The 12,775-nt window shown below is 39.5% G+C and overlaps 1 protein-coding gene across 10 annotated transcripts in view; it reads left to right on the top strand.

Annotated features, from left to right (window-relative positions):
* LOC110971512 (membrane-associated guanylate kinase, WW and PDZ domain-containing protein 2-like) overlaps positions 1 to 12,775 on the top strand; it is a 123,369-nt gene that overhangs the window by 57,849 nt on the left and 52,745 nt on the right. For all 10 annotated transcript variants that reach the window (XM_051951493.1, XM_051951486.1, XM_051951485.1 and 7 more), the window contains exons 4-6: positions 6,473 to 6,697; positions 9,445 to 9,673; positions 11,655 to 11,734. In XM_051951493.1, coding sequence (XP_051807453.1) covers positions 6,473 to 6,697; positions 9,445 to 9,673; positions 11,655 to 11,734 — 534 coding nt within the window. The remainder of the gene's footprint in view (positions 1 to 6,472; positions 6,698 to 9,444; positions 9,674 to 11,654; positions 11,735 to 12,775) is intronic.

Genomic DNA, 12,775 nt, shown 5'->3' with positions numbered 1-12,775 from the left:
GGGGATTGGTCTCATGCATGCAGATTTGGTTCTGTTGCGTTTTGCAGCTCATATGTAATGTTTTAACAACATGTTGTAGCCGGTAATCTATCATTCCTAACTAGGCTTCTTCGTTAATGAGGAGAACTATAGCTGAAGATGTAAAATAGCAGTAGAAGTGATTAAGTTAGGATGCTCTCTGTTTATGTAGGAATGACTGGAATTCATCAGTTTGTCTCCTGCTGTTCTTCTGTTTTATTAATCTTTTTTATCTTTTACTGTTCTGTCACTTTTATTGAAAACTAAGGTCCAGATCTTAAATCAGTGTCAATTATTATTTCCCAGACTCCGTTTCAGGCTAATCTGTGGCTGCCTTCTAACTAAGCTGCTAGCCGTTAGCATAGCCTCTGCCACTCATCAGTTTTTTGTGAGACTACAGAGAGAAGATAGGCAGAGAGAGGTGTCTGCATCAGAACTGAAGTAGCACATTTAATTCATCAATAACGGGTCAACAAAAATACTGGTAATCGAAAAAACGAGAAAGCTGTTGTTGTTGAAGGGTGTGCGACAATGTTAAGGTGGGTGGTACCTGTCAAAGAAAAAACCTCACATGACGTCCAGGACTCAAGGTTTCACAGCAGAGCATTGCATTGTGACAAGATGTTTTCATCTGCAGTAAGATTAACAAAGGACCTTTGTCTGTTGGCCTTTTCGCTTCGCTTTGCAGTGCTTTTATGCCAGCGCTGACGTTACTGTGTACATATAATGACAGACACTTAATGCTATTTTTGTGATGTGCTTTTAATCTTGAGCTTGAGCCTCTGAAGTTTGGAGTCCAAACAGAGCTGTTTGCTCAAACATGGGAGGAAAGTGGCAGCTGAGGTTGTGTTTGTACAGATGAGGTGGTTCTGTGCGGCTCTGGTAACCATTTTATCAAGAAACTGCACCTGTTTCCACCTGCTAAGCTCACCCACACACTAAGATCCACTGAAAAAGACTGGGGACACTGTCTTCAATGGGAAACCAAAATGTCATAAATCTAGATAAAAGAAAATCAACCTGTCATTTTACTCAGTCTATTTGTACATTTAATACACAAAGACAAATCAGCGTGGTTTTCAAAATCCAGTAAAGATACTAAAAAAGAGTGAAAAAAGCATCAAATCCTGTGAATGCTAATGAAATGAAATAAGGGAATGGAGACAGAAATGTGGTAAAGGAGGACACAACGGGCAAAGTTAGAGTTTAACATTCAGTGGAGATTTGTTGCAGCCCTGTGGTGCGCAATAAATAACAAGAAAAGCACTCAGAGAGCGCAGCACTCTGCCAAGGCTGCTCAGTCGTATCACTTCTTGACAAAAGTCGTGGCAGAAATCACAGCGCCATAGAATGTGGCCATTTAATATAGATCTACCCACAAACAAAATGACCTTACGCTGAGCACAGGCGTGTGTTCTGCATGTGTACGTTATAGTTAGGCGGATAAGACCAAAATTTGGGGTCGATAGTTCACTTTTTCAGGAAAGCACCAAATTTGGTACAGGCATAGTATATCCCTTTAAGCTTCAGTCAATTCCAGCCGTTTTCAGTACAAAAAATCGCTAATATTCTATTTTTAAATAAAAAAATTACGAAAAATACGGGGAATATTGGACGGGCATCGCGAGGTGCTTTTCCTTGAAAAGGACCGATTCGGGGATTTTATACCGACTTCAGGACATGTTTTTGACAAAATGGTTTACTGGCTTGTGTCATCTGGATGTAAAAGGTTGGATTATGGCCGTTTTTTGTGGAATCTTTTTTTTTGTGTATAATAATGAACCCGGAAATGTGAGTCGCGCTGTGTGCGTTGAAGCCGTGTATAGAGAACGGATGGATGAATATTTGTTTTTGTCGGACAAATGTGTTTTTCTCACCCGCTGTGGTAATCGCATCTGAAAGTGGTTTATACCGGCAGATTCATGAGAATCTAAGCTTTCCATCGGTGTATAGTGTTTGTATAAGCGCATTTGCGGCCGTCGGACATTCTTGAAATTCCTATGCAAATTAGTCGGTGTACCGCCGGCGGTACACTGAAGCTTAAAGGGATATGACCATACAATTGATTTAAGAGGAGTACCCCAAAAATCTACGCCCCCTGGTGGCCGCCATCTTGAATTCAAATATGGCCGCCTTGCTAAACCTATTTATGTAATATCTCCCTTAAAGCTGCTGTCCGGAGTTTCCGTTTGTTTTCAATTTATGTATCATTTTTTAACAAAGCTTAAATGTGTTAGTCTAGTTCGATACTATAATATAAAGTTAGTATAACGCGATATGAAAATTTATTCCTGAGCTCCGCCTTCCTCTCATAGACCCCCATGTTATTCCAAAAAGCGCCGGTTGCTGCCGACCAATCAAGTTCGAGCTTCAGCTTTGTCATGCTGTCAATCAACGGTTACGCGCACAGCAAGCAAGCCCATGCAGAGGTGGGCGAGCTACGCACTACGCAACCGCGCGCACATTTGTTTTGCTTGTGGAGGAGAGAGCATCAGGGATCAGCAACTTCCAGAAAAGTTACCAATCCCACGGCTTGTCAGGCCAAGAGACTGCACGACGTTTTTTGGCTCGGAGTGCTCGCGTCGCTCCCCGACCACGGCCTCCATAGCCCGCCTGACAGCTTCGTTTAGATGCCCGACCTCTGGAGGAAGATGTTGGGGCGTCTGGGACATACTCTTCGTCAGAGGAGTCATGCAATTCTGAACTCTAGATAGAAATAAACAATGTAACACATATACACGCGTAAATGCACTAAGTTTGATAAACAACGTCATCGAGAGGGATACACGAGTGTAATCACATATTGAAACTTTACTCGTTCGTCCTAGCAGATTCATGTTATTTTGGTATTAGGACAAGTTAGACTCAATACAGCATTCTAACGTAATTCCTTTATTATTTACTAAATGTACTAAATGCAGAAGAGGGGAAAACAGCAAAACAGGCCATATGCTGCAGCACTCCGGGCACTTCTCTCATGTACTGCGCGTGTGCACAAATAAAGGGGCGAAATCAGAGGGAGGGAGGGTGGGACCAACAGCGTTTTGGGAGACGCTGCGATTCAAACTCCGGACAGCAGCTTTAATACAGCAGATACAAAGTTACTTTAAAGATCTACCCCCATTGTTTAAGGGTCTGCGGATTCAATAAAGCCATTTATAACAGTGTTATATATAACAGCCACCAGGGGGCTTAGATTTTTGGGGTACTCCTCTTAAATCAATTGTATGGTCATATACTATGTCTGTACCAAATTTGGTGCTTTCTTGAAAAAGTGAACTATCATTTGACTTATCCGCCTAACTATTATGTCCAGATACCGAATCACATGACCTATATATGTAGCGGGCGGTGGGAATTGATGGGACTCAGAAACACTCCCACAATTTAATCAGTTGATCCTTGTATGATTTCTGACAGATAAGTCCGCAGCGGTGGATTTGTGGTAGGATCACAATCGTGGGATCGTCAGCAGGCAGCTGATGTAGTGTTTACTTGTTGTCATGGTTACAGTGACACAGTGCCACTATCTTGCAATGATACAGAAATCTTTCACAAATCTGTGGATCCAGACTATAAGCTGCGTCACTGCCAAAATCTAATGGGGTGGTCCTTGAGTAATTTCTGACCTTCCCTGAAAATTTCATCCAAATTTGTCGGCGAGTTTTTGAGTAATGTTGCTAACAGACAGACGGAGAGACGGACAAACCGGCGCCAACTGTCACATAAAAACATGCTACAGCCGTCTGCCTGATGATCTGAGGAGTTGAGAAAGTTCATGTCATCAAAGATTATTGCATGTAGTTTGTGGCTGTAATCCTGCGAGACATTTACTGACAAGCAGGAAAACCGTAAACTCCATTCTCTGACACAGATGGACAAACGGACGGATGGATATATTCAGGCATCTAAAAATTAAAATAAAGATCTAGGCATACTGACAAAAGAGAACTAAATATTGAAAAGTGGCAATGCAGTATAGCTGTGGTGGTTCATATAAAGAGCAAAGTGAGAAACAACAGCAGTAAACGGGTAATTAGTGTAAACAAGGATTGAGTGGACTGAGTAATACTACAATACAAAAATAGCATCCGGAATGACGTGTTCACTGACACACAGCAGATAAGAGTCATGTGCAAACAAATGCAGTGAAATGTAGAAAAAATGCTGTAATATCTATAGTGTGTGCAGTCACCATTCCTCCCCTCCCCCCAATGCTGCACTTTCTTTTTTCTTTCTTTTTTATGATTTATGGCCTTATATATTTCTCATTCTGAACATTTTTTTGTATTCCTTTTGATGGTTTTGCTGTTTCCATAAAGGTGTAGGATTTAATATTTTAGTGAAAAATGAGCCACCAGTGAGTAAAAATGACACAGGAGCTGCTCGAGGGTTCTGAGGGTTAAACGCCTTAGTAAAAACACGATGCATGCACAAACTAAACACAAATACTAGCTCAGACGTATAGAGAGGCTGAGCTGCCATTCCTAAATAGGTTTGTGTGCATCATTAATCAGAGAAAGCACGGTGACGGTTTCCTTAACTACCAAGCATTATTTTATCTTAAGAAAGGGGCATGGTGCTTCCTTGGGGACGTATTTATATTTGGAATTCTGCATTTTAGGGCAAGCTGAAATCTCCCCTCGACACATTAAGGATGCCGCCTGCTGCTGAGGAGACCAGTGGCTATTATTAACACCCGCCTCGACTTTAATTCAGATGTTATTCCCTCCACTAATCGCTCTTCAAACATACTTCCCCGTGTCTGTCCAGAGCAACAGTTGTAGCTTATGAAGACTCAGCTTAATTAAGACCAACCGACAGCTGGTTTGGGCTTTGAGAGTCGGCAGACTAGTGAGTCGGCTAATTTAGCACTTCAGCAATGCAAAAGTTGTAGTTAACCTCTTCCACCCTGCAGGTCCCAGCGCTGGGACCGGCCTGGTGTCTGGTATATAACAACACAACCGGCGCCATTTTTTATAGACTCACTGAGGGGGCCGACTAGTGCGACTATAACTAAAATGGATGCAGCATTTGTCGTGCTTCGTTTCTGTTGTTGAGCATTTTTACAGAACATGTTCATTAACATCAGTGTCACGCCTTTTTGTTAGAAAGTTCACTCACTAATTTACAGCTTTCATTCAACAGAAGTAAATATGCAATTTTTAAAAAAATAAATAAATCTCACTTTGCCCTTCTGATGGGGACGAGGAGTCTTATTGTATTAGAAAATTCCCCCAAGTGTCTCTAATCCACGGAGCCCAAGGTTGTTCATTTTGTAATTACAGTTTTGCTGCCATTACTGCTAAGTTAATATTTTTTTTCAGGTTGAAATGTAAGAAAATAGCCTTGAACTTAAGGGGTTAACACAAAAAGTATTATGAAAAACAAGATTTACTTTATCTGAATGTGGATTTGACTGAAAGTAAAAACAATTTATTTCACTACTTTTTGTTAAGGGAAAAGTTCCTGTGTGTTTTTGTTTCTGTCACATTTTTGTTTTATTTTGACTAATTTTTCACTGAAATATGAAGTCCTGCGCCTGTGTAATAAATCATTAAAACATAGAAAATTAAAGGTGAATTTCTGTGTATTTTATTTCACAAATTGACAAGACTGGAATCAACACTTGTAACATTTTTTTCCCACAAGTATTACTAATACTGAAGAAAAAAAAGCGACTTTAAAAACAGATGTTTGATCACATTTCAGTTAGTTTCCAGACTTGTCCTCTATCTGCTGTGTAAACACATCCTGCAAATCAGCTGAAAAATCCCCCAATTTTTGCCATGTTCCTGTTAGTCCCAGCTTAGTCACTAATGGCTTCTCATTTACGACAAAAAGTGCAACATTTTTTCTTTTTTATGCAATTTTGATTAGAGTAAGCAGATTATTTTTGTTTTGTTTTTTCTAATTTTTAATATACTACATCATAGGACAGCACATCACAGATGCTGAGTTTAAGGATCATTTAAAAGTTGAAATTCTGACAAGTTTTTATCTTTCTGGCTCTGATAAATGATGTAGTTTTGGTGATTTTCACATGATAACATGCCCTTTAAAACCTTCAGCTGGTTTTGGAGGTCAAGAGGGTCAAGTGCTACAGAAAAGGTCAAGACTTTGGATCCAGTCATCTTTTACAGAGGCACATCTGTAAGGAAGCCTCTGCTAAGTTTCTTCCTGAAACACCAGCCAGATAGTAAATGCTCCAAATGTGTTGGCCTTATCAGACATGATTAGTTACCAGGCGCACACACAGTCTAAAGTCTGTCTGCTCTGATGGCTCAGTCTTGCATTTTAAAAGGCAATCATCTGTTCAAAGCCACAGCTGCCGGCGAGCGGCCGACCTCCGCCCCGCCTGCCAGACGCCGTGTGCGACGCATCACCTGAGATCCCTTTTCTGGTCGTACATGTGGCCTCTAACACAAACGCCGCTGTGCCTCTCTGCCCTCAGATAACTTCTACGGCACGCCGAAACCTCCAGCGGAGCCGTCCCCGGCAGCACCTCCTCTGAATGTGAGTGAGGCCCTGCTGCCCGGAGCCCGGCCAAGCGCCCAGGGCAAGAGAAAGAGGAACCAGTCAGTCAGCAACATGGAGCAGCGCGCCAGCCTGGAGCCGCCCGAGGAGGAGGAAGAGGAGAGCCCGGTCGTCAATGGCAACGGGGTGGCCATCACACCAGGTACTGTGGGACGACGGAGATAAGCATTTTTGATGTCTTTACACCTCATTTTTCATCTGAAATGAGATTGCTTCATAAGTGCTGTGACCATGAAGACAATTTATAATGTCACATTCAGGAGAGGAGAAAATCCGGTTTGAAAGCCTGAATCGTCCCCCTGGGTTATTTATCGCTGTTTTAGTGGTGTGATTGAGTCAGAAGAGAGAAACAAACCAGTTGTCACTGCGTGGTTGTCATTGTTACCTGTCCCCGAAGGTACAAATCTCTTTCACTGGAAAAAAAAGCCGCCTCTCAAAACAAGAAAAAAGAAACTTATTTCAAGGAACTTTTACCTTGAAATAAGTGAAAAAAAAAAATCTGTCAATAGAACAAGTGAAAAATGTCCTGGTAAGATTTCTTGAAATAAGATGTGATATTTAGAATACTGAAATCTCAAAATTAGCTGGGTAAACTTATTTTAAGCTCTATTTTACCAGGATTGTCAAGCTTATAAAAAATAAAAGCAGTTTTTTCACTCAAAAATAAATTTTCACTTTCATTTAATCTCCTAATTTGAGATGATTTAACCCTCCTGTTGTCCTCATGTACAGTCACCAAAAAATATTGTTTCCTTGTCTGAAAAAATTCCAAAATTCTGCAAAAAAATTCCCCAAATTTCAGAAAATTTGCAAAACCTTCAGGAAGAAAATTATAATAATTCCTTAAAAGTTTCTGTTAAAAATTTTATTTAAAAAAAATCCCCCAAATTTGGTAAGAAAATTCTTGTAAATATTTCCAAAAATGAGTAAAAATCTTCCAAAAAAATCCTAAAAAATATCTAAAGTGATTACGTATGTATCAGTGAAACTTCTACAATTCTACAATTTCATTTAGCAGACGCTTTTATCCAAAGCGACGTACAACACAAGCAAGAATTCAGACATAAGGAAAAACCTGTAGTAAGTGCAAAAGTGCTTCAAGTGCGATTGGTCAAAGGTGTTGCCTTTAAGTTGCAGAAGAATTGCTAACCCCCCCCCCCCCCCCCCCCCCCCCTTTTTTTTGTATTTTCAACTTTGTCAGCGCTAAATAAGTGCTGGGTTTTGGACCACCTGACTTATTCTACCCCTAAGGTGGAGTCGGATTAACTGCCTAGGTGTTCTCTGAACGACTTCTAATATTTTCTTTAAGAACATTCACAAAAAAATCAACCAAAATTCAGTGAAATTCACTGGATTTTGGTTGATTTTTTTGTGAATGTTCTTAAGAAAGATTTTTAACATTTCTTTTTTTCACCAAGAAATGTTCAAAGATTTCCAAAAAATGTTGAAAATGTGGACATCAGAAGTTTCACTGTGAAAAGATTTTTTCTCCACATTTTCAAACTTTAAAACGGGTTAATTTGACCTGAAGGACGACACGAGGGTTAAACTTATTTGGAATTTTCTTGTAAAATTCAACTCAAAACAAGATAATTTCAAGATTGTTTGACTTAACAAGATTTTTAAGATGCATTGTCTTAAAACAAGTCCCTCCATCTTTCTGAAATGTCTCTTGTTAAGTGAGTTTATCTTAAATCAAGTGGGATGAGACATTTTGATTGAAAATAAGACAAACAGATTTGGTAAGATTTGGAGTTTTTGCGGTGTTCCTGCTTTAGTCCGACGACAAACTGAACCCTGACCAGTTTTTTTTGGACGTTTACAGACTCTGAGACTGTGAGTGTGAACTGCTCAGGTTCTCAGTAACCTTATGTGACAGAAAGCACAAGGGCACCTTAATGTCTCCACTATTATCACCAGCAGCCGGCGTCTCATTTGGACTCCAGCTCCTGTCTGTCCTCTCATTTCTCTGTCTGTCCTGCTGCCTTCCCGCCACTGGCCTTTGTCCTTGTTTCTATAAATACCCCAAACTCTCCTCTCCTCTCTCTTCCTGTCCTCTGCCATCCTCTTCCTTCTGACCTCTTGCTTTTTCTCCGTCTCTGTGGCCTCGTCCCTGCTGCCCTCACCTCTTCCTTCTCTTTGTAGTCTGAGCTGTTGAGCATCTCTCGCTGCTGTGTTTTTTTTTTTCCTGAAACTGTAAATGAAAAATCCACAATAACCCCTCTATTATTTTTACACATTCTCCTCAAACTATAAATCTGATTTTAAAGTGTTTAGACAAACATACTCCCTGCCACAGCTGGTAAAATTCACCATAGAATTGATGCTCAGAGAGGTTTGCTGTCCATTATTACTCAGACATTGACTTTCTTCTCTCTTTTTCTGTTTGAATCCTGAATAATTGGCAGATATGCTAATAATTCAACCTCTGTCTGACACGTTTGTCTCTTTGCTTTTCGTGTTTTCTTGGTTTTTCTTTCAGGGATGTGACTGAATCTCACAGTTTGGCGTTTCTCCTCTGACTCGTGTGCTCCTCGTCCACATGCTTTAGATGCCACCAGCTTTCCTCCTCACTCTGGAAACCTTTCCTTGTTCTTCTGACTCAGTCTCTGACCCCTAAAGTCTCTGTCCTTCTCTGTTTCTCATTTTCTGACATCCCTATGTTGTTTTCCCCTCATCTCATTGTCCTCAGACTGCATCTCCCTCCTCTCCCCCTGTCTCCCACCCTCTCTCTCTCTCTCCCTCCTGGGGGTTCATAGCTCTGCAGTGGCTCGGCTCTGACTCATCATGCATGGCGTGTATAGTGTGCATTCAGGTCTGCATGTGTGCACAGAGTGTGTGTGTGTGTGAGGATAACTGTGTGTTTGTGTGTGTGTATGTGCTCCACAGAGTCCAGTGAACATGAGGACAAGAGCACAGATGCCTCTGGGGAGGTTGCTGTGGAAGCACCGAGCCAACCCCCAGCCTCCGTCGAGCCCCCGACCGAAGGAGAGGAGGCCCCCAAGTCTCCCCCGAAGTCCCCCACCAAAGTCCCAGACGCAGATGAGGAGGAGCTCGGTCCTCTGCCCGACAACTGGGAGATGGCGTATACCGAGAAGGGGGAGGTTTACTTCATAGAGTAAGAGACCGCCTCTCACTAATTAGTAATCTGTACTGTAAAAATAGAAGTTTTTAAACATTTTTTCCCATTTTTGTTGGAATACAGACAATAAAATCACAGAAAACAGTATTTATTTACATGCCTACCCAAAATATATCTATAATATGTCATGAGACAAAACTGTAAATAACGCCAACATTAAAGATCAGTATTTGTACGGATGGTATTTCCTTCTGTTTCAAAATTTACACAATTTTTATTTTTTTTAACCAGTAAAAAAGTTATTATTTTACACATATTTGCTGTTTTTTAACCTCTTAAGATCTGAGCTTTGGTTGGGCTTTCAGTTTAGATTTCTTCTAGTTCTTTGGTAGCCCAAAAATATAATAATCAGATAATATAGAATATAAATTATTATATTTATTCTGTTTTATTATATTAACATTATATTTATATTGTCAGCATTAGTGTTGTAATTTTTTATTATAATTATTATTGTTATTGTTTTATTATTATAATTTTATTGCTATTATTATCATTATTATGAACAATACGCTGTGTTTGAAAAAGAAAAAGATGTCCACATGTGTGCACACCGGGTCTTAGGAGGTTAAAGGAAAAAAATAATATAATTTAAGAGAAATGGTACATAATTCTTCAGTAATTTTTCTTTTACTTTTTTCACTATTTTGTTGAAATACAGATAACATTTACTAAAATCACAAAAACATGTAAATTTACAGTTTAACATCAAATTCTGTATTTTTACGAATTGCTTTTTCCCCCCAATGTTCCACTAGAAAATGTTACTGTTTTTACTGTATTTAAATCAGAAAAAAGTCATTATTTTGCCAACACAAAAGGATTAAACAATAAATAATATCAATGAAAAATAAAATTTGATTAAAAAAATTGCATAATTCACAAAAAATGTAAAGTGTTATTTTGCAGATTTTTCTGTTTTTTTTTAGATAACAGATAATAACTTAGAAAGTGAAGAAAAGCACAGAAAAAAATATGAATTTACACATTGACTGAAAATAAACAAAATCTGTATTTCTACAAATGGTAGTTTGTTCTTTTCAACGTTTAACTGTGAAATTACGCTATTTTTATTGTATTTTATTCAGCAAAACAATCATTAATTTTCAAATATTTTCTGTTATTAGAAAAATTAGTTATGTATGTTAAAGACTGAAAAATGGGAAATAATTTTTTAACTGTTATATTACAGATTTTTCCCATTTTGTTAATAACTTGTAGTAAAAATCACAATTAAAGCTGTAAAAAAAAAAAAATTTTCAACAGTAATCTGGATAATTCAATCTGTGACTATAAAATTACACAGTTTTACTGTATTTTAATCAGCTAAAACTGTAATTAATTTACAGATATGTGTTATTTTAAAATGTTTTTCTAACGTTTTTTTCTGCACAATGTAGTTTAAGGATTCAACGATCCAACAAAAAGTCTTTTATCGCCGTACCTGTCACAGGGGTTAAAATGTTTTATTTTCAATATAAATGTGACAAAAATACTGTAAACAAATCCAGTGTAGTTCCTCTAAGACACTTTAAAGTCGTGGTTTATGTATGACTGTGTAAATTTATAGCTTTGCCCTCTGTGTTGAATAATTGTTGTAACTTTGTGCTGCTAATCAGGCAGGAAACGCACACACACACACACACACACACACACACACACACACAAGCACACACACGTGCACACACACACGTGCACACAAACACACGTGCACACACACTAACTTTCGCCCTCTGCTCTCACCTTTACTAATTAGTGGCTGAGGCTAATTAGTGGATTAATGGCCATTTAGTTTACCTTAGAAATCCCCTTGTTTCTCGTTGCCTCTGCACACAGCGGACACACACACATCCACAGGTCGTTAGTGTTTCTTTGCCGTCGTCGTCTCCGTCCGTCTGTCTCTGACCTCCGTTTGCACCTCTCCTCCTCTCATCGCTTTCATCTTCCTCTCCCTCAGTCACAACACCAAAACTACGTCGTGGCTCGATCCTCGGCTGGCGAAGAAAGCGAAGCCGCCAGAGGAATGCAAGGAAGACGGTGAGTCTGAGCGACCCGTTTGTTCTTTTTCTAAACTTCGCTTCATGTTCTTCGTCTGAGTCAAACCCATCTTGTGTTGTTGCCGTGTTTCCTGCTGTTTGTGCTGCGCTGTTATAGATTGTTTTTCCTTCCTCGAGAAAAAGTGTTTGAGGTGTTTGTCAGTCTGCTGCTGGTCCCTCAGTTCTCCACAGGGTTGAAAATCCAGACAGAGAAAAATCTACCTTTTTGGGTTTACATGTAAAAAAAAAAAAAAAAAAAAAAAGAGCAGAAAATCAGAATAAGAAAACAAGAATCTGTTCAGATCTGCAGATTTTTATGCTCGATAAAATAAAACCTTCATGTCGGCAGAAGGTAGCAGAGTTATTGAGAGATCATTTGACAAACCAGCTCCAAGATGGTTTTAATGTTTGTAAAAATATAATGGAAGAAAGTCATTCTCTGTGAGATCGAAATGGGATTCGGGATTGAATAATAAACTGGCGACAGCGGATCGGTGGTCCATGTGTTGAATGCAAAGCACTGGCTGGAAGAAGTTTATTTGCTTTTCTTACTACACCCCACAGAAAAAGTAAACATTCGGGAGCAGCAGCAGCAGCAGCAGGAATGCCAATCACTCACACATTTTCTGGTCATATAAAAATATGAAGAGTTTAGGAGCTCGTCGTTCAGACTGTAGATGAGATTTAATGCTGCAAGATTCCCAGGGATCCTCAGATTGTGCTCCAGGGATGGAATTCTGAAAAGGGACAGAAATCTCTTGCATGTAAAAAAGCTGTCAGGAGGAGCTGGTTGGGATGCGACCCCTGAGACCCCGACGGTGTCTGGACATTGAAGAGGAAGTAAAGTGACCCGTTATGTAACGCAACGGCACCAGTGGAGGAAGTAAACTCTACAAAGGAAGGAAGTTTAGAGGAATGACTGAAATGTAGAGAAGAGAGAGAAAGTACAGTGGAAAAAAAATGCCCCTCTCAAAGCAAGAAAAAGATATTTATTTCAAAGAACTTTTACCTTGAAATAAGTGAAAAAAAATCTGCCAATAGA

This window comes from Acanthochromis polyacanthus, chromosome 8 (genome assembly GCF_021347895.1).
Source record: "Acanthochromis polyacanthus isolate Apoly-LR-REF ecotype Palm Island chromosome 8, KAUST_Apoly_ChrSc, whole genome shotgun sequence".
In the NCBI taxonomy this organism is placed as follows: Eukaryota; Metazoa; Chordata; class Actinopteri; family Pomacentridae; genus Acanthochromis; species Acanthochromis polyacanthus.
The sequence above is the reverse complement of the archived record's forward strand: the minus strand, read 5'-3'. Positions and strand labels throughout refer to the sequence as shown.